Source organism: Mandrillus leucophaeus, unplaced genomic scaffold (assembly GCF_000951045.1).
Source record: "Mandrillus leucophaeus isolate KB7577 unplaced genomic scaffold, Mleu.le_1.0 Scaffold32, whole genome shotgun sequence".
Classification (NCBI taxonomy): Eukaryota; Metazoa; Chordata; class Mammalia; order Primates; family Cercopithecidae; genus Mandrillus; species Mandrillus leucophaeus.
This window is the reverse complement of record NW_012103365.1, coordinates 107,514-131,576: the sequence shown is the minus strand read 5'-3', so window position 1 is coordinate 131,576 and position 24,063 is coordinate 107,514. Positions and strand designations below refer to the sequence as shown.

The following is a 24,063-nucleotide window of genomic DNA, read 5'->3' as shown; positions in this document are numbered from 1 at the left end:
CTGAAAAAGACATGAAGGCAGATATACTAGAAAAATACCTTAAAATATTGTCTTAATGATGCTTTAAAAACTAAATGGAGATGTGGAGGAAGTCAAGAAAATGATGTACAAACAAAATGGAAATATCAATAAGAGGTAGAAACTTTAAAAGGAAATAAAAAAATTCTAGAGTGGAAAAGTATAATAACTGAAATAAAGTATTAACTAGTAGGATTGAAAGTCATGTTTGAGGCTGGGCGTGGTGGCTCACGCCTGTAATCCCAGCACTTTGGGAGGCCAAGGCAGGTGGATCACGAGGTCAGGAGATCTAGACCATACTGGCTAACATGGTGAAATCCTGTCTCTACTAAAAACACAAAAAATTAGCCAGGTGTGGTGGCGGGCACCTGTAGTACCAGCTACTCGAGAGGCTGAGGCAGAAGAATGGTGTGAACCCGGGAGGCAAAGCCTGCAGTGAGCCGAGATTGCACCACGGCACTCCAGCCTGGGCGACAGAGCAAGACTCCATCTCAAAAAAAAAAAAAAAAAAAAAAAAAAAAAAAAAAAAAAAAAAAAAAAGTCATGTTTGAATAGGCAGAAGAAACAATTAATTAACTTTACTGTAGGACAATGGCAATTATTTAGTCCGAGGAACAGAAAGAAAAAAGATCAAAAAAAGAAAAAAAGAAAAAAGATCAAAGAAATGTAAACAGAGCCTAAGGGACCTTTGGAATACCATCAAGTGGACTAATATATACACTGTGGTATTCAAGAAGGAGAAGAAAGAAAAGGGCAGAGAGATAATTTGAAGAAATAATGATTGAAAACTTTCCAAATTTGATTAATAGAAACATCCAGGAGCCCAATGAACTCTAAGTAAAATGAACTCAAAGAGACCCACACCAAGACATGTTATTATAAATTTGGCAAAAGCCAAAGCCAGAGAGAGAATCTTGAAATCAGGAAGACAGAAGCCATGGATCACGTTAAAAAAAAAATCTCTCAAGATTATCAGCAGATATCAGAAACTTCAGCAACCAGAGGCAATGGGCTGAACCAGAAGAAAAGCCTTTCCCCATCCACCCTCAAAACTGTTAAAAGAAGAAAACTGTCAAACAAGAATCTTGCATCTGGTAAAACTATTTCAAGAGTGAAGAAGAAATTAAGACATTATCAGATAAATGAACGTTGATGGAGTTTGTTGTCAATAGACCTGTCCTGTAGGAAATGCTCAAGGAAGTCCTACAAGATGAAATGAAAAGCCTAAGAGCCAGAGAAAAGGCTATCAAATTAAATTAAATTAAATTAAATTAAATTACTAATTAATTTACAGTGTTTCCAAACTATTCATGCCCCCTAAACTTGAAATCAGGAAGACAGAAGCCATGGATCACGTTAAAAAAAAATCTCTCAAGATTATCAGCAGATATCAGAAACTTATTGCTGATATAAGTTAATGCCATAAGAAGTAAAGATCTCAATAAAGGTAAATACATAGGGAATTATAAAAGCTAATAGTATCATAACAAAAGTTTGTTACTTTACATTTTGTTTTCTATGTAATTTAAAATTTTAATGCATTTAAAATAATTATGTTTTGGGCACATAGTGTATAAAGATGTAATTTTGTGACATCAGCAACTGAAAGGGGTGGGATGGAGCTGTAAAGGAGCAGAGTTTTTTATGTTACTGAAGTTAAGTTGATATAAATTCAAATTAGTATAACATTAGTATATTAAATGTACTGTCTGATAACTACAAAGAAAATAGTTACAGAATATTTACAAAAGAAAATGAGAAAGGAATTTAAATGTTTTACTACAAAAAAATCAACTAAATGCAAAGGAAAATAGTAATGCTGGCTGGGCATGGTGGCTCACATCTGTAATCTCAGCACTTTGGGAGGCTGAGACAGGTGGATCACTTGAGGTCAGGAGTTCGAGACCAGCCTGGCCATATGGTGAAATCTATCTCTTACTAAAAATATAGGAAAAAACAATTAGCCTGGTACGCTGGCATCAGCCTGTAATCTCAGCTACTCTGAAAGCTGAGGCAGAAGAATCATTAGAACCCAGGAGGCGGAGGTTACAATGAGCTGAGATTGTGCCACAGTACTCCAGCCTGGGTGACAGAGTGAGACTCAATCTCAAAAAAAAAAAACCAAAAACAAAAACCAGTAATGCAGGAAATTGGGGATATAAAAGCTATAAGGCATACAGAAAAAATAGCAAAATGATGGAATAAGTTTCTCCTTATAAGTACTTTAAATATAAATACATTAAACTCTCCAATCAAAAGACAGAGATTGGCAGAACGAATTAAAAAAAAAAATGATTCAACTAGATGCCATCTCCAGGAGACTCACTTTAGATCCAAAAACATAAGTAGACTGAAAATGAAAGGATGGAAAAAAAGATATTTCATGCATTTAGTAATCAAATGGGGTATAAGGGTGGCTACACTAATATCAGATAAAATGGACCTTAAATCAAGAAAATTTAGAAGAAGCAAAGAATATTACATATTAATAAAAGGTTCAATTCAGAATGGAGATGTAAAAAGTAAAAACATTTACACATCTAATAGCAGATCCTCAAAATAGAAGAATTAAAGAAACAATTCTATAATAATAGTTGGATATTTTAATATCTTACTCTCATTAATGAATAGAACAACCAGACAGAAGATCAATAAGGATGTAGACACCTTAAATAACACAATAAACCAATTAGATCTAACTAACATATGCAGAACACTAATCAACAAAAAACAGAGTACACACTCTTTTTACGTGCACATGGGACATCTTCCAGGATGAACCATATTTTAGGCTATAAATTAAATCTCAGTAGATTTGAAAAGATAAACCACCTTTTCCAACCATAATTGGATGAATTTAGGTATCATTAACAGGAGAAAACCTGGAAAATTCACAAATTTGCAGAAATTAAACTACACACTCTTAAACAACCAATGGCTAAATGAAGAAATCATAAGAGAATTTAGAAAATGCTTAGAGATGAGTGAAAACAAAGAAAACACTACACAAAAACTCATGAGGCCCAGCAAAAGCAGTGTTCAGGGGGAAATTTATAGCTATGTTCTGTCCTTGGAGCCAATGGTCAGTGTTGCCCCAAAAGTGGTGGCTGAGGAGTTCTTATAGTGGACTGCCCCACATCACCCTGAGGTAGAGCCAATTGGGATTCCAAAGAAAGAAGCCCTAGATAATCGTCCAAAACATTTGTTAGGAAAATTTACATATGAGAGTTGTGGTGTCCTTGTGATGGATAGCAAAAAAGATGTTCTACCTGGGTATGGCTATAAGGAGGGAGTTGGTTTACAGAGTGTTTAAAGAATTTGGCTCAGGGCCAGGGCTACTTTCTATGTGTTTAGCAAGATGTTTGACCTTTCAGTTTTGGGCAACAACTTAAAGAACTTCATCAGTGTCTTGGAATGTTCCTTGGCACCTTCCAGGCCCTGGCTTGTGTCCAAGCCTGTAGGAGAAGGCATAAAGCTGGCCTGGAACAGCAACTCAGTTTGGTCAAGGCACTCTGTTTTCTCAGTCAGGACAAAGATAGAAAACAGGGGAACTGGGAGCCATACAAACTATAAATGCTTACATTAAAAAACAAAGAAACAAAAATAAACATGGAAACCAGCTGTGTGATTCCTGGATGTAAGTCAAGTTTCCATGGACTCTGGCACCATGAAAAAGTGACTAATTCACATAGACCTTGCTACTTCTACATTTAAAAAAGGAGTGCCACCCCTGTATTTAAAATGAGGTCTGCCAATATCCCATGAGCCATAGTTGCTGCTCAGCATGTCTCTGAGTGGGAAAAACCACAAAATATCAAGCACAAAGTTGACTGATATGCATAGATTTGAACTAGTTTGGTCACCAATATGGCCTTCTATGTAATACCTTCATAGCCCTGACTAGGAGTTATTTTTCCCTATCCTCCCATAACTCGATGGTGCTGGAGACCAAGTCATCTGTCTCTTGACTCTACTATAACCACTATAGCAACCATCCCATTTTTTTTTTCTCCAGGCAGAGAATGACAATACAACAACAATGACAAAAAAGGCAGCATCCTAGCAAATTATAACCATGATCCAGTTTTATATCCCTGAATATTCACTCAGTCAGGTTGCTTGGACCCTGACTTCTATTTGGAAAAGATAGTTGCATTTGATATGAAGTCAGATCTCATAGTTAATATAGATTCTAAGAAGCTTAGTGGTAATGTTGTGGCACTTTCCAAGTTAATCAAAGTGAGTTTTTCTATAGACTTATCTCTTCTCTGGATTTATTATTTTCCTCTTAATTTTTCTTGAATTTTTATGCATCTATTCTGTTCATATTGTGCAAGGTATAGGGAAATTAATAGATTGATCTATTTTTTTTTCTTTTAAAAAATCAGTTACATTTCTATACGCTAACAATAAAACTCCCCAAAAGGAAATTAAGAAAACAATTCAATTTATATAGCATCAAAAAGAGTAAAATGCATAGGAATAGACTTAACCAATAAGTTAAAAGTCTCTTACACTGAAAACTATAAAAATTGCTGAAAAATTAAAGAAGACATAAATAAATAGGAATACATCCCATGTTCATGGATTGGGAAACTTACTATTGTTGTCACAAATAATCTCCAGATTCAATGCAGTTTCTATCAAAATCCTGATAACTTTTTTTTTCTTTCTTTTTTTTTTTTTTGCAGAAGTAGAAAAATGCATCCTAAAATTCATGTAGTACCTTCCGGGACCCAAATGGCCAAAACAATCTTTTGAAAGGAAGGATGAAATTAGAGGACTCATACTTTATAAATTCAAAACTTACTGAAAAGTTTCAGTAATGAAAAACTGTGTGGCATAAATACACACATACAGATCCGTAAAAGAGAACAGAGATCCAGAAATAAATCCTCAGGAAATGATCAATTAATCACACATGGGTGCCAAGACCATTCAATAGACAAAGGACAGACTTTTCAACAAACGATGTTGAGAAAACTGGATATTCACATGAATAAGATTGATGCTGGATCCTTCCCTTGCACTATATACCATAATAAACTCAAAATGGATCAAAGACCTAAACATGTTAGTTAAACTTATAAACCTCTTAGAAAAAAAATAGAGGAAAAACTTCATGACATCGAATTTGACAATAATTTTGTGGATAGGACACCAAAATCACAGGCAACAAAAGAAAAATTAGATAAAATGAACTTCATATTAAAACATGTGTGCACCAAAGGATACCAGAAAAGGCTTCTTTCTCAGGTTACACCCTCTCTTCCAGGTGGCATGTGCAGCCAATGACTGCTAGATGCAGAGATACAAAGGCTAGCAACCTTGTTTCAATTGCGGGACTTGTGAAAGGTCATCTTGCTGCAGAGCTCTCAGTAAAATGGAGCAAGGCCTCAGGTGCAACTGAATTGCAGGTCATCTTCTCCTTCTGCCCAGTCTTGCCATCCTTACACCCTTATAGCACCTTGTCTGGCATATGTTATATGTAATGGGAAAAAATATTTACAAATCATGTATGAATTAATATCCAGAATATATAAAGGATTCCTCCAGTTCAACAGCAACTGAAACCAAACAACACAATTTAAAATTGTGCAAATGATTAATATAGGCACTTCTCCAAGAAGATATACAAATGGCCAGTAAGCACATGAAAAAAATGCCCAATATCACTAATTGTTAGGGAAATGCAAATCAAAACTACAAGGGGATACCACCTCACAGTCATTAGGATGGCTACTATTAAAACAAAAATTAAGAAGAGTTAGTGATTACGTGGATAAATTGGAACTCTTGTGCATTGCTGGTAGGAATGTAAAATGACACAGCTGCTGTGGAATACAGTATAGAAGTTCTTATGAAAGTAATCATAGAATTACTATATGATTCTGCATTCCACCTATAGGTATGTATCCCAGATAATCAATAGCAGGGGCTCAGATATTTGTGTATCAATGTTGATGCATTATTCGCAAGAGCCAAAAGGTACAAACAACCCAAATGTACCATAAATGGATGAATGGAAAAGCAAAATGTTGTATACTCATACAAAGGAATATTATCAGCCATAAAACTGAATGAATTTTTTTTTTTTTTTTTTGAGACAGAGTTTCGCTCTTGTTGCCCAGGCTGGGCTCACTGTAACTTTTACCTCCTTGCTTCAAGCAATTCTCCTGCCTCAGCCTCTCAAATAGTTGGGATTGTAGGCACACACCACCACACCTGGCTAATTTTAGTCTTTTTAGTAGAGATGGGGTTTCACCATGTTGGCCAGCCTCGTCTTAAACTCTTGACCTCTTGACCTCAAGTGATCCGCCCACCTTGGCCTCTCAAAGTGCTGGGATTACAGGCATGAGCCACCGTGCCCAGCCAAACTGAATGAAATTCAAATACATAGGTGAACCTTGAAGGTATTGTGCTAGGTGAAGTATATCAGATATACAAGGAAAATAGTATATGACTCTACTTACATGAGGTACCTAGTATAGTCAAATTCAAAGGAGTAAATGAAAGGATGAGGAGTTGTTGTTTAATGAGTAGAGATATTTAATTTAAGGAAAAAGTTATGGAGATGAACTTTTTTATATTATGCATTTTTCAATTTTTATATTATGCATTTTTACCACAATAGAAAGACAATGTAAAATTTTTTAAGGTCTGAATAAATGAAAATATTACCATCTGTTACATAAAATATGATAAATGTTTTAGAATAGCAAACTTGGAGAGATTCTCTGAGGCTTGAAAGAGTTCCCTCAGATTTACTGAACTTTGAATCAGTCCTTGCAAAAGGCTGACATTTTGCCCATATGCCTGTTCTTTTTTAAAATATGACATTTTGTATTAACTGTCTTTTTAGTTCCCAATTTAGCTTTTGCTCCTTGGTACCAGATTCACTTAAACTTTTTCTCCATTACTCACAGTCAGGAGACTGGACTGTTTTATGCCACCCTTATGTTCCCCAAGGGGACAAATGGTATGAACAAAGATAGTTAGGGGAGACCTCATGTTCCCCGACTTTTTTGCAAGGACCACCTGGCAGGAACAGATCACCTCCTGCCATCATGTATCACTCCCTCCTCTGTTTCTTTAACTCCTCCCCTTCCAGTATAAATGTGCTTGAGTTATTCACCCTATGAAATATTTTCTGTCCTTATCACAAATCTGGGTGAATTTTCATTCTTCATTTTGCCTCACAGCTAACTTTCTTCAAAGTATAATCCACATTTTTAGCTCCACTTCTGGTTACCAGATGATATGCTTTGGCTGTGTCCCCACCCAAATCTCATCTTGAATTGTAGCTCCCATAACTCCCACTTGTCATGGGAGGGACTCGGTGGGAGGTAATTGAATCACAGGGGCAGGCCTTTCCTGTGTTGTTCTTGTGATAGTGAATACATCTCATGAGATCTGATGGTTTTAATGAGAGTTCCCCTGCACAAGCTTTCTTGCCTGTCGCCATGTGAGACATGACTTTGCTCCTCATTTGCCTTCCTCCGTGATTGTGAGGCCTCCCCAGTCATGTGAAACTGTGAGTCAATTAAATCTCTTTCCTTTATAAATTACCCAGTCTCGGGTATGTCTTTATTATCAGGATGAGAACGGACTAATAAACTAGACTACTGTTTATCCCGCAGGATGCAGACTCTGCCAACTCCATTTTCCTACTTCTATGGTGATAGTGGCTGATGTGATGAAGTGAGGAGAAATGAATTCACTATTCACGCTCTTGTTACTACCACCTACTTAACCCTAGTGCAATTGCTCTTGCCAACCTCATCAATGAAGTTCTACTTACTAAAGCCAATGTACATTATCCAGGCTTTACCTTGCCTTAGTCTTCCTGGCGTTTGACACATTTGCTAATTCTCCTATTCTTGAAATTCTCCCCACACTTAGCTTCTTTCCAAGGTTACATCCTCTCTTCCAGGTGGCATGTGTGGCCAATGACTGGCAGATGCAGAGATACAAAGGCTAGTGACCTTGCTTTACCTGGGGGACTTGTGAAAGGCCATCTTGCTGCAGAGCTCTCAGTAAGACGGAGCAAGGCCTCAGGTGCAACTGAATTGCAGGTCATCTTCTCCTTCTGCCTAGCCTTACCATTCTTACACCTTTACCATACCTTGTCTGGCATATGTTAGATGTAATGTTGAAAGAACTTGCCTTTTACTTTAACAAAGATCACAGAAGACACTCTTGTTTTAGATTCTGCTCTTACTGCTTCACTCTTCAAAAGTTTATTTCCCTCTCCAGAATCCATTGACGGCATCAACAAAATAAATATCAATACATACCATATTTCCCATCTCCCTTCCCTAGCCACCTACCTGTTACCTGAACCTGAGTCATTCATTATGCTTCTCACATCTTAGACTGTAACGGCCTCTTACCTGTAGGATATCTTTTGTGATGCTAAAGCCATCAATCAACACATCTCCAGAGGTAGGGCTCGCTTCCCCAGTCAAAATTTGGAAAGTAGTTGTTTTTCCAGCTCCATTGAATCCAAGCAATCCAAAGCACTCCCCCTTTTGGATTGCAAGGGAGATATTTTTTACAGCCAGAATGGCTGGGCACTTAAAATATATCTAAAAAAAAAAAATCCAGGAAACACAATTCAGTAAAGAATACTTATAGGTAAAGTACAATTAGTAATATCTCAGACCCCTATGGATCACTACTTGAGACAGTTTCATGATAACTCTTCTGTTCTACCGGGAGAATACATATAGAGCCCAAAGAACCACAGTGAGCCCTTGGCACCAGTGGCACACTTGTAAGTAGAAATGAAGCCAGTGTATGTTAGCCATTGAATTATATTACCTTTATGAGTTCTTTAATAAGTACTATAGAATCCAGCAACTCCTGAGGCTGCTCCAGGATTCTCTTTCTTTCGTTTTGTACATCTTCATCTTCAGATTGCCCAGATAATTCCTTGGACACTATCTCCTGTATTTTCAAAACAAAAATTATAGAGGCAGATACCCTTTAGGCATCTGTTTTATCCTGGGTGGCTTCATAAAAGCTAAATTGAGGGATAATATTAAAAGACGTTAAAACAGAAAGTTTGAGTCATTTCTAAGAGACTTCTTGAATAGCACTTCAGCGCTCACGTATCATTTGATAAGTTGTGAGTAATGAATAATTCACTAGAGAAAGAAGAGTGAGGACCAGAGGAGAGGAAAAAGGTACTCAGATGGTAGAGAGACTATGAATTAACATGCTACGATGTGTACTTTAATACTTTGAAAGACAACTTAAAGCATTTAAAACAGAAAAACGATTTTATCACCTGGATCCTTAAGAAGAAAATCATCTCAAGAGAGTAAAAAAGCTTTTAAACATAACAGTAATGAGTTTGTAATGATAAGTGCCCTTTGAAGGGAATGGGAGCTAAGAAGTTCAGCAAGATTTAAAAGGACTTTTCCTAAGAAACTCACTGGACCCCACGGTCTATGTTTTCAAGATAAATGTTGCAGATATTAATGCTCTTTAGTCACCTTGACTAGACCAAGTAGTTTCAGGAAACTGATCCAAACATGTTAGAGCAGAAATTTGGCATAATTTTCAAGACATTTTTGTCCAGTTATTTCAGAACACATTGATTTCTGTTTTCTATAGATTAAGAAATTAGGATTACATAACTTGTTTTTTCATGAGGTGAATCAGACACCTCATGAAAAATTGAAGCCACACTGAGATAAACAAATATGATTTGTTACAACCACAGAATGTTCAACACATAGAAAGAATAATAAGAACTGACTCTGTTTTATGAAGGAGAGAGAAAAAGTCAGTAAGACTTGATATGGAATAATTTTGAGACTTCCAGAATAACAGTTTAACAGGTCTGTAAACCTGTACCCCAGTGAAACTGGTGAAAGTTATTTTAAAATATAACCGCTTAAAGCCTTTAGTAATGATCCTGCCTTAGTCCATTTTCTGTTGCTTATAACGGAATACCTAAAACTGGGTAATTTATATAAAGAAAAGCAATTTGTTTATTGCAATTATGGAGACTGGGTAGTCCAAAGGCGTGGCTCAGCATCTGATGAGGGCTTACTCCTGGTGGGGGCTTTCTACAGTGTCTGAAGGCAGCACAGAACATCACCTGGCGAGAGTGCTGACATGCTTAATCTCATGCTAACATGCTTACTCAGGTTGCTTTCCCTCTTCTTATAAAGCTACCAGTTCCACTTCCATGTTAACTCATCAATCCATTAATCAATGGATTAATCCATTCATGAAAGCAGAGCCCTCAGCATCCAATCACCTCTTAAATGCCCTACCTTTCAATACTGCCACATTGGGGGTTCTGTTCCCAACACATGAAATGTGGGAAACACATTCAAACCATAGCGGATCCTAAGGGCATACAGCAAATGAAGAAACATGTATTCAAGGAAATCTATTAGACTTGTTAAGAACAGTGAAATCCATGGTCCACATCCTCTCCTTCCTTCCCACAGGCCAGTGTGACAGAACGTTACTCTAGGCAGGTTCAGCCAAAAATATTAGACTCCCTTTTCCCCCAGCTTCCAATCAAGGGCTAAGGTATATTTCTATAAGGGGAAGAAGGTTAGCATTTCTCATCCCATCCTTAGCAACCTTTTGCAGAGGTTATGTTTTGGGTAAGTATAGCTATGACTTTGGGTCTCCCTTCTTCGACTCAGCCCCTACTCATAAGGTGAAGGCTACCTTGGGCATGAGGTGCTATACTGGGGACTGGGCCCTGGCTCATTCATAGGGAAAGGGTTTTATGCTTGGAGAGGCAAGCCAAGAAGACCAGAGACTACTGTCCTCCACTGAACATCCAGCCCTGAAGCAGAAAAGCATTCCATTATCCCAGCTCAGAGGTTTTGCCCAGGGGGAGAGTTGGGCCATAAGACAGAGAACACCTCTGCTCTCCCCAATTTAATTGACTTAATTTGAAACAGAGGATAGAGGAAGTTAAAGCCTAAAGATGCTGTAAAAAACAGACCAGGTGCAGTGGCTCACACCTGTAATCCCAGCACTTTGGGAGGCCAAGGCGGGTGGATCACCTGAGGTCAGGAGTTCAAGACCAGCCTGACCAACATGGAGAAACCCTGTCTCTACTAAAAATACAAAATTAGCTAGGCATGGTGGCGCATACCTGTAATCTTAGCTACTCGGGAGGCTGAGGCAGGAGAATCATTTGAACCCGGGAGGGGGAGGTTGCAGTGAGCTGAGATTGCACCATTGCACTCCAGCCTGGGCAACAAGAGTGAAATTCCATCTAAAAAAAAGGAAGTTTTGATGGAAAGCAATTAAGAGGTGACTGATAGCTAGCTCCATTACAGGTATAAGTCAAACCATATGCTAGCTAGTTTACTGAAGAGAACCAAGGAAAAAGACAGCTACGAAGAGCCCTCCTGCCATGAAGCTTAAACCCTGACTTCAAATTACCCATATAATTTAATTGGATCAGTTTTTGGAGAAATTCACACCCCAGGGCATTGTTGAAACCAATAAGAAATAAGAGATTAGTCAAGTTTAATAGCTGGATTAATATTAAACTTAGTGGAGTTTAATAGCTGGATGTAGTCATGAAAAGAGACAGTCAAGAACCCTGCAAAAATCACTGTCATCCAGGGATGACTGTGCCCATGCCCAGGTCTGCACCCTCTGAGGAACAACCTCTGAGGCTTCACACAGGAAGGGAAAGACTTCACTGAAACTGCTCAGCAAGTCACTAAACAATAAACTAGCAAACAGCAACAACTCCCTTGGTGAGAATAGTACCCACGGTTACCAACCTATAATATCAAAAAAGTTCAGAGCTCAGTTAAAAAAAAAAATTACAACACATGCAAAAAAAATAAAAGTTTGTGTCATATATAGGAAAAAAACAAGGCAACAGAAACTGTGAAAGTGACCAGACATCAGTTGTAACAGACAAAAGCTTTAAAGTAACCATTACAAATATATTCTAAAAGTAAAGGAAACCATGCTTAAAGAAATGAAGAAAGGTATTATGGCAATGTCTTATCAAACAGAGAATAATGAGATACAGATTATTAAAAAGGAACCAAATATAGGTTCTGGAGTTGAAAAGTACAATAACTGAAATGAAAAACTCAGTAGAGGAGCTCAATAGTAGATGTGAAGAAAGAATTAGCAAACATGAAGATCGGCAGAAAGAGATAATGCAGTCTGAAGAACAAAAGAAAACTAATGAAGAAAAACAGTCTCAGGGGAATTTGGGACACCATTAGGCGTATCAATATTTCCATAATGGGTATGCCAAATAGAAAATAGAAAAAGGAACAGAAAAATTTTTGAAGAAGTAATGGCTGGAAACGTCCTAAATATGATGAAAAATATTAACCTACACATCAAGGGGGCTTAACGTACACCAAGCAGGATAAACACAAAGACGTCTATACATAAACATATCAGTACATTTGCTGAAAGCCAAAGACAAGGAAAAAATCTCTTGAAATAAGAAAGAGAAAAACACTCATAACCTACAAAAGAACCCCAGTAGGTTGACAACTGACTTCTTATTAGAAACAATAGAAGGCAGAAAGCAGGGGAATGACATGTACGAAGTGCTGAAAGAAAAAACAAAAACAAACAAACAGAAAACTATCCCCAAGAATCCTGTGTCCAGCAGAGCTATGTTTAAACAATAAAGGCAAAATAAGGACATTACCAGATAACAATTTTAAGAAAATGTTGCTAGCTGACCTGCTCTACAGGAAATCCTAAAGGAAGTTGTTCAGTCACAAGCAATTGACCCCAGACAGAAATTTGAATCCATATTTATAAAGACATGGAATAAATATCAATAATAAATAATTATTTAATCCATGCTTATAAAGACAATTATGGAATTAAGAAATGGCATAAATGCATGTTTCTTCTCCTTTCTTCCATTAGCTGACTTAAAGAACAACTAACTGTACAAAATGATATGTATATACTTTTTTGTATGTTTGGGCCTATAACACAGAGAAATATAATATATTTGCCAATAATAGCACAAAGAAGGTGGGAGTGAGCAAATCTGTGTTCTTCTAAATAAATGACACTAGATGGTAACTCAAATACATAGGAACAAATGAAGAAAACCAGAAATGGTAAATACAATGGTTAGTATAACAAGGGCTAAAAATACATACTTGCTGTCCATTCTTCTCTTAGTTTATTTAAAAGACAAAACATTAGATAAAGTAATAAGTATGATAATGTATTGCTGGGTCTATAACATGTAGATGTACTATGTATAATAATAGAAAAAAGAGGAATAATAGATAATACTGATATATAGGAATAAAGTTTTTATATCTCACTGAAATTAATTTAGCATTAAACTGAGGTAGATTTTAATAAGTTGAGTAGATTTGATAAGCAAAGCATATTGCAAGTCCTAAAACAACTACTAAGGAAATTACTCAAAAAACATAGTGAAAAAATAATTGAAAGAATTGAAATGTTACTTTATAAAATTTTCACTAATTGCAAAGGAAAGCAGCAAAGGATGAACAGAAGAACAAACAAATGATACAGAAAAAGTGTAAAATGGAAATATATCCAACTATATCAATAATGACATTAAATGTGAATGGATTAAACAATGTAAACACAAGGCAGAAACTGTCAGACTGGATTTTTAAAGCCGCAACTATATGCTGTTGTGATGGTTAATTTTACATGTCAACTTGGTTAGGCCATAACAGGCAGATATTTGGTAAAACACTAATCTAGATGTTGGTGTAAAGGTATTGAAACCACCTTTGCAAAAATTATAACTGAGAAAATTATGACAGTGAAAGAGATCTAACCTAACAGACTCCATCATGCTTCTAACCTCCAAGCTGTCCTGGCTCATTCCTGGGCATAGGCTGCATTAACTTTAGGAGGAACTTAGTTTGTAGTTTAACTTTAAAACAAATACAATAACAACATTTTCCCAAAACAACCCTTTTCCTGCCTGGGGACTAGACTGTCTTTGCAGGACTAACAAATTAGTTACAAGATTAGAAATCATGGTTTAGGGGTCATTTGGCTAGAGGCTGCAAGATTGTGAACCTCCCCAAATTGCTCTGTGGGTAACATGACTGATCTTAGGTTAAAACCTAAGATGCTTTGCAGACCCTGTACTCAATGGATCAGCTGGCACGACCCAGATTGATAAACTGACCCATCTGGTCTTGGCCCTCATGCAGGAGCTAACTCAGCACAAGGGGACAACTTTGACTCCCTAAGATCTCATCTCAGACCTGACCAATCAACATTCCCTACTTTCTGACCTCCTACCCACCAAATTATCCTTAAGAATCCCAATCCCCGAGTTTTGGGGCAGACTGATTTGAGTAATAATAAAACTCCAGTCTCCCATTCAGCAAGCTCTGTGATTTAAACTATTTCTCTACCGCAATTCTCCTGTTTTGATAAATCAGCTCGGTCTTGGCTGTGGGAAAGGAGAACTCGGTGAGTGGTTACAATATTTTAAAATCTTCCCTGGGTCTCCAGCCTGCTAGCCTACCCTTCAGATTTTAAACATAACAGCATCCACAATCATGTGAGCCAATTTCTTAAAATCTCAATCTCAATCAATCTCTCTCTCTCTGATAGTCCATGACTGATGTGGCAACAAAGATCTGAAACCACTGGACACTCATAATCAAATTCTTACAAGAGGCAAGATACTGGGTGACCATGTATCCATATGTATGATACTGGTCAATGTATGATTTTTGTCAAACTAACAAGCATAATGAGATTAGCTAGATGCTTCTAATTTTGCAGGACAAAATAGGGAAAGAAAAGGATAAGCTTAGGGATTCAAATTTCCAGATGAAGGGCTACATAAATGTCCTTAAATGTCTACGTCTGTCAAGAAAGAGACTCATACAGCCACAGGGCTGAGATTGCTAAAAAAAAAAAAAAAACCCCACAGCCTCATTCTGTGGGTGGCTGAATTACAACACAAATTGAATTCCCAACTTTGCAGAGTAACTACCATTAAAGTGAAGGCATTGCTTAGGAAGGAACGATATCCTGAAGACTGGAATGTGGACAAATGAGAAGATTCTGATGAAGCTGGGAACGATGAACTCCTACATTCTTATGAGACTTGTTTGCCAGTAGAAGCAGGTTCTCTGTACCTATGTAAAAAAATTAACACTACTGCAGGGCGCAATGGCTCACGCCTGTAATCCCAGCATTTTGGGAGGTCGAGTCAGGTGGATCATGAGGTCAGGAGATTGGGACCATCCTGGCCAACATGGTGAAACCTTGTCTCTACTAAAAATACAAAAATTAGCTGTGTGTGGTGGCAAGAACCTGTAGTCCCAGCTACTCAGGTGCCTGAGGCAGGAGAATCGCTTGAACCCAGGAGGTGGAGGTTGCAGTGAACTGAGATCACACCACTGCACTCCAGCCTGGTGACAGAACGAGACTCCATCTTAAAAAAAAAAAAAAAAAAAAAAAAAAAAAGAAATTAACACTGCTTTGTCTAACAAAACTATAATGGCCTCCCCTGAAGTAGATGTCTTGCAAAACATTGCTGATTCTTCTCAGGACCCGCCTCCACACCTTTTTGGTTTTAGAGCCATAACTAGAGTCATTTCTACCAGGCCCCTAAAGGTGAGGTACAAAGTGTGACTTATGAGGAGCTATGCTACACTCCAAAAGAACCACAGCACCAGTTAGGTCCCCATATCCTCCAGACTCCAAGTACTTAAGTACTTACAGTACTGAGCCTCCAGTCCTGCCCGGACACCAGGACAGATACCAAAGTCCCAGGATCCAGGCCACATTTTGTCCCCGGAGCACCCCACCATCCACAGTGTGGAGCTGGCTCCCACAGCCCTACACCTCAGGACTTCCCCAACACCAGGCTGACCTTCATAGCCCTAGTCATCAAGTTGGTACTCACAGACTGAGCCTTCAGGCCTTACTCGGTGGATACAGGCCACAGATGGGGCACACAGCAGCCCCTGTGGTCGCAGGCTTCAGTCCAGTGAAACAGACTTGATCTCCACAAAGAACCTAAGCTATGAACCAGTCTCCAAACCAGGCAGTCTTTGGACCCACTCCAATACCAGGTCAGCCCTACAGATTCAGGCTCCAGGCCTATCTCAGGGCCAGGACAGTGCCAGTGGCCCTGGGCTCTGAACCATACCCAGAACTTGGCTGACTCCCATAGTCATAAGTCCCAGCCAGATCCAGTGGCTCCAGGTACTAGGCCAGCATCCATGATCTTAGAACTCAGACCAGCGCCCATGGAACCAGGCTCCATGCTGACTCTAGCACCAGGCTGGCTTCACCTTCCAGGATGGCCCTTATGGTCCCATGCCCTAGCAGACCCTGGGTTCAATCTTTTCCCAGTAGACCTAATAACCTGGACCACCAGGGGATACAGGCTTCAGGACCAACCTATGGTCCCAGGCACCATACCTACCTAGCTGCTATCCCTGGCAAAAGAACAGCTTGCCCAAAGACTCCAGCAGCAAATCTGTACTTGAAACAGTCTGCTCAGAATCTCTGAACAGCTGACAGGTAAAAGGTTTTCCTGGAAAAAGCCAATCTACAAAAATTGGAATTAGTTTCTACTTATTCAAATGGGCATACATAAAGTAAGGCAAAAACAAAAACAAAAACAAACAAACAAACAAAACATAAAGAACAAAGGAGATCATAATGCCACCAACACCAAAACAAAAAAACACAAGTCTCTCCCAGGAGCTGACACTCTTCAAAATGATACACAAATAGTCTGACAAAGAATTCAAAATAATCGTTTTAAGGAATGTCAAACATACTTCAAGAAAATATAATAACAACAATGAACAAGTCAATTAAATCAGGTAAACAATAATGACTCAAATGAGAAATTTAACAGAGAGACTGAAATTATTTTTTAAAAAAATCTAACAAAAATCCTGGAGCTGAAAAATACAACAAATTTGAGATAAAAATTGCAGTAGAGAGCATGAACAGAAGACTTGATCAAGCAAAAGAATGAATCTGTAATTCAATTGAACAGGCAGACAAGTTATTTGAAAACAGACAGAAAAGGAAAAGGATTAAAAATAATGAAAAAGAATAAAGAAATCTTATGGGATTTATTAGATAGCATCAAAAGAGCAAATACAAGTTAGCAAAGGAGAAGAAAAAAGTAAATGGTTAGACAGTTTGTTTAAAGAAATAATAGCAGAATACTTTACAAATTTGGGGAAAGTTATACATTTTCAGGCACAGGAGGGTCAAATATGTTCAATCAGATTAAATTTAAACAATACTACACCAAGACATATGAAAATCAAATTGTCAAAAGTCAAGCACAAAAAGAGGATCTTGAAAGTGGCAAGAGAAAAAAGCAAATAACATATACAAAAGAGATCCAATAAGGCTAGCAGCGAATTTCTCAACAGAGATCTAACAAACCAGAATAGAGAAGGATGATGTATTTAAAGTGCTCAAGGGAAAACAAAACTGTCATTCAAGAATCCTATACCCTGCAAACTTGTCATTCATAAATGGAGAGATAAAGGCTTTCCCAGGAAACAAAATCTAAGGGATTTCATTACTACCAGACCTCAAGATTGTGATTACTTACAAGAGATGCTAATAAATTTTTTTCAAGATGAAAGAAGAGGGTGCTAATGAGTAACAGAAAAACATACGAAAATATGAAACTCACTGGTAAAAGTAAGCATACAGTCAAATGCAGAATACTCCAATATTGTAATGGCGGTATGAATTACTTCTAACTTTAGTATAAAGGTTAAAAGACAAAATGTGGTATGTTCTTAAGGGACATATAATATAACGGAAAGTACACTGTAACATTACAAGTTTTAAATGTGGAAAGAGAAGGAGTAAAATTGTGGAATTTTAAAATGTGATCAAAATTGAGTTACTATCACCTTAAAGTAGCCTACTATAACCATAAAAATTTCTTGGGAAGCCTTATGGTACATGCAAAACAACAAAGCAGATAAAAAGAGATAGAAAATAAAGACTTAAAGCATACCAGTAGAGAAAATTATTTAATCAATAAGGTGATTGCAAGAGAGAGAAAAAAGGAACAAAGGATCTACAAAATAATCATAAAACAACAAAATGAAGGTAGTTACCCATCAATAATTATGTTCAATTTAAATGAATTAAATTCTCCAATCAAAAGATACAGAGTAGCTGAAATATATACTATCTACAAGGACTCATTTCACCTGTAAGGACATACCTAGACTGAAAATGAAGGGATAAAAATAATATTTTATACAAATGGAAACCAAAAAAAAAAAGAGCAGGAGTAGCTATGCTTAGATGAAATAAGTTTTAAGTCAAAAATTGTAAAACAAGACAAAGAAGGTCATTATATCATGATAAAGGAGACAATTCATCAAGAGGATGTAGCAATTATAAACATACATGCACCCAACTTCAGATCACATAAATACATAAAGCAAGTATTAATAGATCTGAAGGGAGAGATGGACAGTAATACAAGAATAGGAAAGTAGGAAAATTCAATACCATACTTAAATAGCAACTCATACGTTCAGAAAATGAATACAGAAACATTGGACTTAAGCAACATTTTAGACCAAGTGGAACTAATAGACATATGTAGTACATTTGATCCAACACCAGTAGAATACAAATTCTTCTATAGTGTGCCCAGAACATTCTCCAGGAGAGTTCATATGTTAGGCTATAGTACACATCTTAACACATTTCAAAAGACTGAGATCATACCAAGTATCTTTTCTGATCACAATGATATCAGACTAGCAATCAATAACATGAGTAATTTTGGAAACTTCACAAATACATAAAAATCAAACAATATACTTCCAAATAATGAGTTAAAGAACAAATTAAAAGGGAAGTTTAAATCTTGAGATAAATGAAAGTGGAAACAACATAACAAAACATAGATGCAAAAGTTCTCAACAAAATACTAGCACAAATAGTATTTCTCACAAAATACTAGCAATGTGATTGAGTTCTCAATCAAACTCAATAGCACATCAAAAGGATCATTTACCATACCAAGTGGCATTTATCCCAAGAATACAAGGATGGTTTAACATAACAGAAATCTATAAATGTGATACCACATTAATCGAAGAAAGGACAAAAACATATGATTCATATGAATAAATGCAGAAAAAACATTTGACAAAATTTAACATCCTTTATGATAAAAAGACTCTCAACACATTAGGTATTAAAAGAATGTACCTCAACACAATAAAGGCCATATATGACACACCTACATCAAACATCATACTCAATGGAGAAAAATTGAGAGCTTTTTCTCTAAGATCAGGAATAAGGCAACGATGTCCATTCTTGCCACTTTTATTCTGCATAGTCCTGAAAGTCCTAGTTAGAGCAATTAGGCAAGAAAAAGAAATAAAAGTTATCCAAATTGAAAAGGAGTAAATTGAATTGTCCCTATTTGCAGATGCCATGACCCTAGAAATAGAAAACCCTAAATATTTCACCAAAAATATGTTAGAACTAACAAATGAATTTAATAAATTTGTGGGATACAAAATCAACATTCAAAAATCAATATTTCTATTCACTAATAACTACCTATCAAAAAATCCAAAAACCAATCTCATTCACAATAGCATAATAATACTTAGCAATAAATTTAATGAAAGAGCTGAAAGGTCTGCAAACCGAAAACTATAAAACAGTGACTAAATATTTTGTAGAAGACAAAATCAACGGAAGATATCCTGTATTCACGGATTGGAAAATTTAATATTGTTAAAATATTTATGTCATCCAAAGTAGTCTGCAGATTCAATGCCATCCCTATCAAAATTTCAATGGCCCTTACCACAGAAATAGAAAAGACAATTCTCAGATTCATATGAAACCCCAAAATACCTCCAAATAGCCAAATAAATCTTGAGCACATAAGAACAAAACTCCAGGCATCACACAACTTGATATCAAAATCTACTACAAAGTAACAGTAGTCAAAGCAATGCAGTACTGGTACAAAAGCAGACATACAGAATAACAGAAAAGAACAGAAAGCCCAGAGATAAAATCATGCATTTAAGGTCAAATATATTCAGCAAAGGTGCCCAAAAGACACAGCGAGGAAGACAGTTTCCTTAATAAATGCTATTGGGAAATTTGAAGATCCACATGCAAAAGAATGAAGTTGGACCCTTATCTCACTCAATAGAAAGAAAATGAACTCAAAGTGGATTAGAGACTTAAACTTAAGGCCTGAAACTGCAAAATTCCTAGAGGAAAATACAGGGTAAGAGCTTCTTTACATTGGTCTGGCAAAGGTTTTTTTCAAATAATCCACAAAGCACATGCAACAAAAGCAAAAATAGACAAATAAAATTGCATGAAACTAAAAATTTCAGCAGAGTAAAATAAACAATAGAGTGAGGAGACAGCCTATGGATTGGGAGAATATATCTGCAAACCATTTATCTCATAAGGGATTAATATCCAAAATATATAAACAATTACAACAACAGAATAGTAAGAAAACAAATAATCTGATTTAGAAATGGCAAAAGATCTGAACAGACATTTTTTGAAACAAGACATATGAATGGCCAAAAGGTATGCAAAAGATGTTCAACACCCCCAACGCTGACACCGCCACCGGCGCGAACGTGCAGACATTGGCAACCCCATGCCCTGGTGCCACCCCACTGCTGCTACAAATGTGCACAAGGATGTTGGCAGCCTCATCCACCCTGCGCTGCCAATGCTGCCTTTGGGAGCACAAGCACCATGGAGGCCAACAGCGCCATGCTCACCAGTGCCCCACTCTCGCCATCACTGTTGCAAGCATGAGTGTGAGCACCAACACTGGAACCCCCCAATCCCAGCCCTCACCGCCAGCACCCCGCCCTTACCACACCACCACTGTAACTTGTGCAAGCTCAGCAGGTATGCGGCAGCCTTGCTTCTGACAGTACCCCAATCAGCTGAGGCGTGTGCACCTCGCTGTACCGCTGTGGCTGCTGGCACAGGCAAGCAAGCGTGGATCCTGCTGCCGCTGCCCCAGTGAAGTGCTTTGGCCCACGCCACTCCTTGGAGTGTTCTGGCCAGTGAACTGGGACCACTTCAGCCCCTCCAGTGCAGCAGATTCCTAACTTCCAGGGGCCAGAGAACAAAGCTGTGGGCCCAGGACCAGCTCCTCAGAGATAGAGCATGCAGCCCAAGAGTGCTGAGCTGAGACTTAGCCCCCTAAAGTCTTCCAGAAACAAAGCAGTCAACTGAACCCACTTTATACCACAATCAAATCCCCAAGGGCATAAAAAAAGATACAAGCAAAAAACAAACAAACAAACAAAAAACACAAAAAACCAACCCATCCAAAGGACAGCAATGTCAAATATTGAAGGAACACAAGCCCACACAGATGAGAAAGAACCAGCGCAAGAACTCTGGCAACTCAACAAGCCAGAGTATCTTCTTACCTCGGAACAACCACACTAGTTCCTCAGCAGTGATGGTTCATACCCAGGCTGAAATGGCTGAAATGACAGAAATAGAAATCAGAATATGGATAGGAACAAAGATGATCAAAATTTAGGAGAAAGTAAAAACCCAATCCAAGGACTCTAAGGAATACGATAAAACAATACAAGAGATGAAAGATGAAGTGGCCATTTTAAGAAAGAATCAAACTGATCTTACAGTGCTGAAAAACTCACGTCAAGAATTCTATAACACACACTTCAAGAATTCTATAATACAACTGCAAGGATTAACAGCAGAATCAAGCAAGCTGAGGAAAGAAGCTCACCTCAAAGACCAGTTCTCTGAAACAACTGAGTCAGACAAAATAAAGAAGAAACAAAAAGAAGAATGAACCAAACCTGAGAAATACGGAATTATGTAATGAAATAAAATCTATGACTTACTGCTGTCACTGAAACAGGGAGAGAAAGCAAGAAACTTGGAAAATATATTTCAGGACATCATCCATGAAAATTTCCCAAACCTCACTAGAGACACCAACATCAAATTCAGGAAAAGCAAATAACCCCTATGAGATACTATACAAGATAACCATCCTCAAGACACATATTCGTCAGTTTTCTGAAGGTCAAAATGAAAGAAAAAATGTTGAAGGCAGCTAGAGAGAAGGAACAGATCACCCACAAAGAGAACCCCATCAGGCTAACAGTGGATCTCTCCGCGGAAACCCTACAAGCCAGAAGAGATTGGGGGCCTATATTCAGCATTGGTAAAGAAAAGAAATTCCAACCATCAATTTCATATTCAGCCTAAGTTTCATAAGCAAAGGAGAAATAAGATCCTTTTGAGACAAGCAAATGCTAAGGGAATTCATTGCCACCAGACCTGCCTCACAAGAGGTCGTGAAGGGAGTGCTAAATATGGAAAGGAAAGACCATCACAAAAACACACTTAGGTAAAAGAGCCTTGACACTATAAAGCAACTCTACAATCAAGTCTACATAACAACCAGCCAATGACATGATGATAGGATCACGTTCGCATATATCAGTATTAACCTCGAATATAAATAAGCTAAATACCCCAATTAAAAGGCACAGGGTGGCAAGTTGGATGAAGAAGCAGGACTCAGCTGTATGCTATACTCGAGAAATCCATCTCACATGCAATGATACTTACAGGCTTAAAGTAAAGAGATGGAGAAAAAGCTAAGCAAATGGAAAACAGAAAAAAAGAAGGGTTGCTATTCTAATTTCACACAAAACAGATTTTAAACCAACAAAGATCAAAAAAGACAAAGAAGGGCATTACATAATGGCAAAGGGTTCAATTCAACAAGAAGACCTAACTATCCTAAATATGTATGCACCCAACACAGGAACACCCAGATTCATAAAGCAAATTCTTGGAGACCACAAAGAGGCTTAAATAACCACACAATAATAGTTGGAGACTTCAACACCTCACTGACAGTATTAGACAAATCATGGAGGCAAAATATTAACAAAGATATTCAGGACCTGAACTCGACATTGACCATATGAATCTAAATGACACCCACAGAACTCTCTACTCAAAAACAGAACACACATTCTTCTTATCTGTGCATAGCACATACTCTAAAATTGACCACACAACCAGCCATAAAACAGTCTTTAACATATTATTAAAAAAACCCCATAAAATCATACCAACCACACTTTTGGACCACAGTGCAATAAAAATAGATATCAATATGAAGAAGATTGCTCAAAACCTTACAATTAAATGAAAATTAAATAATCTGCTCCTGAATGACTTTGCATAAACAATGAAATTAAGGCAGTAATAAAAATCAGAAAAAGATACATAAAAAAAGAAAGAAGACAACAGACAAATATCCCTGATGAATACTGATGCAAGAATTCTCAACAAAATACTAGCAAACTGAATTCAACAATACATTACAAAGATCATTTTATCATGTCCAAGTAGGATTTCTCCCAGGGATGCAAGGATGGTTTAAGATACAGAAACCAATCAATGTGGTACATCATATCAACATAATGAAGGACGAAAACTATACAATCATTTCAATTGACGCTGAAAAAGCATTTGATAAAATTCAACATCCATTCATGATAAAAACCCTAAAAAATGAGTATAGAAGGAACGTACCTCAACCTAATAAAAGCCATATGTGACAGACCCATAGCAGGCATGCTATTCACAATACCCAAGATTCGAAAGTAACCTAACTACCCATCAATGAATGAATGGATAAACAAAATATGATACTTACACACAATGGAGTACTTTTCAGCCATGAAAAAGAATTAGATTATCAGTGAAATAGAAAATAGTCAGCATTAGAGAAAATTCATAAAGACAAAATCTGGACCTTTGAAATGACCAACAAAAAGAATGCAATTTAGTGTAGGTAATTCTATCTCAATATAGGTTAAGAAAATACAATCTTGTAGACACAGATTTTTCTTTCATCAAATAACTTCCAAGCTTCCTGAGTAGCTGGGACCACAGAAGCATGCCACCAGGCTGGCTAAGGTAACAGTATATAGATACATACCTCTCAGACCTAATTGATAC

At 37.3% G+C, this 24,063-nt stretch overlaps 1 protein-coding gene across 1 annotated transcript in view; it reads right to left on the bottom strand.

Moving 5' to 3' along the window:
- LOC105545157 (ATP-binding cassette sub-family A member 3-like) overlaps positions 1 to 24,063 on the bottom strand; it is a 140,726-nt gene that overhangs the window by 15,899 nt on the left and 100,764 nt on the right. Inside the window, exons 17-18 of the mRNA XM_011987955.1 lie at positions 8,842 to 8,967; positions 8,412 to 8,606 (exon numbers count right to left, since the gene is read on the bottom strand). Coding sequence (XP_011843345.1) covers positions 8,412 to 8,606; positions 8,842 to 8,967 — 321 coding nt within the window. The remainder of the gene's footprint in view (positions 1 to 8,411; positions 8,607 to 8,841; positions 8,968 to 24,063) is intronic.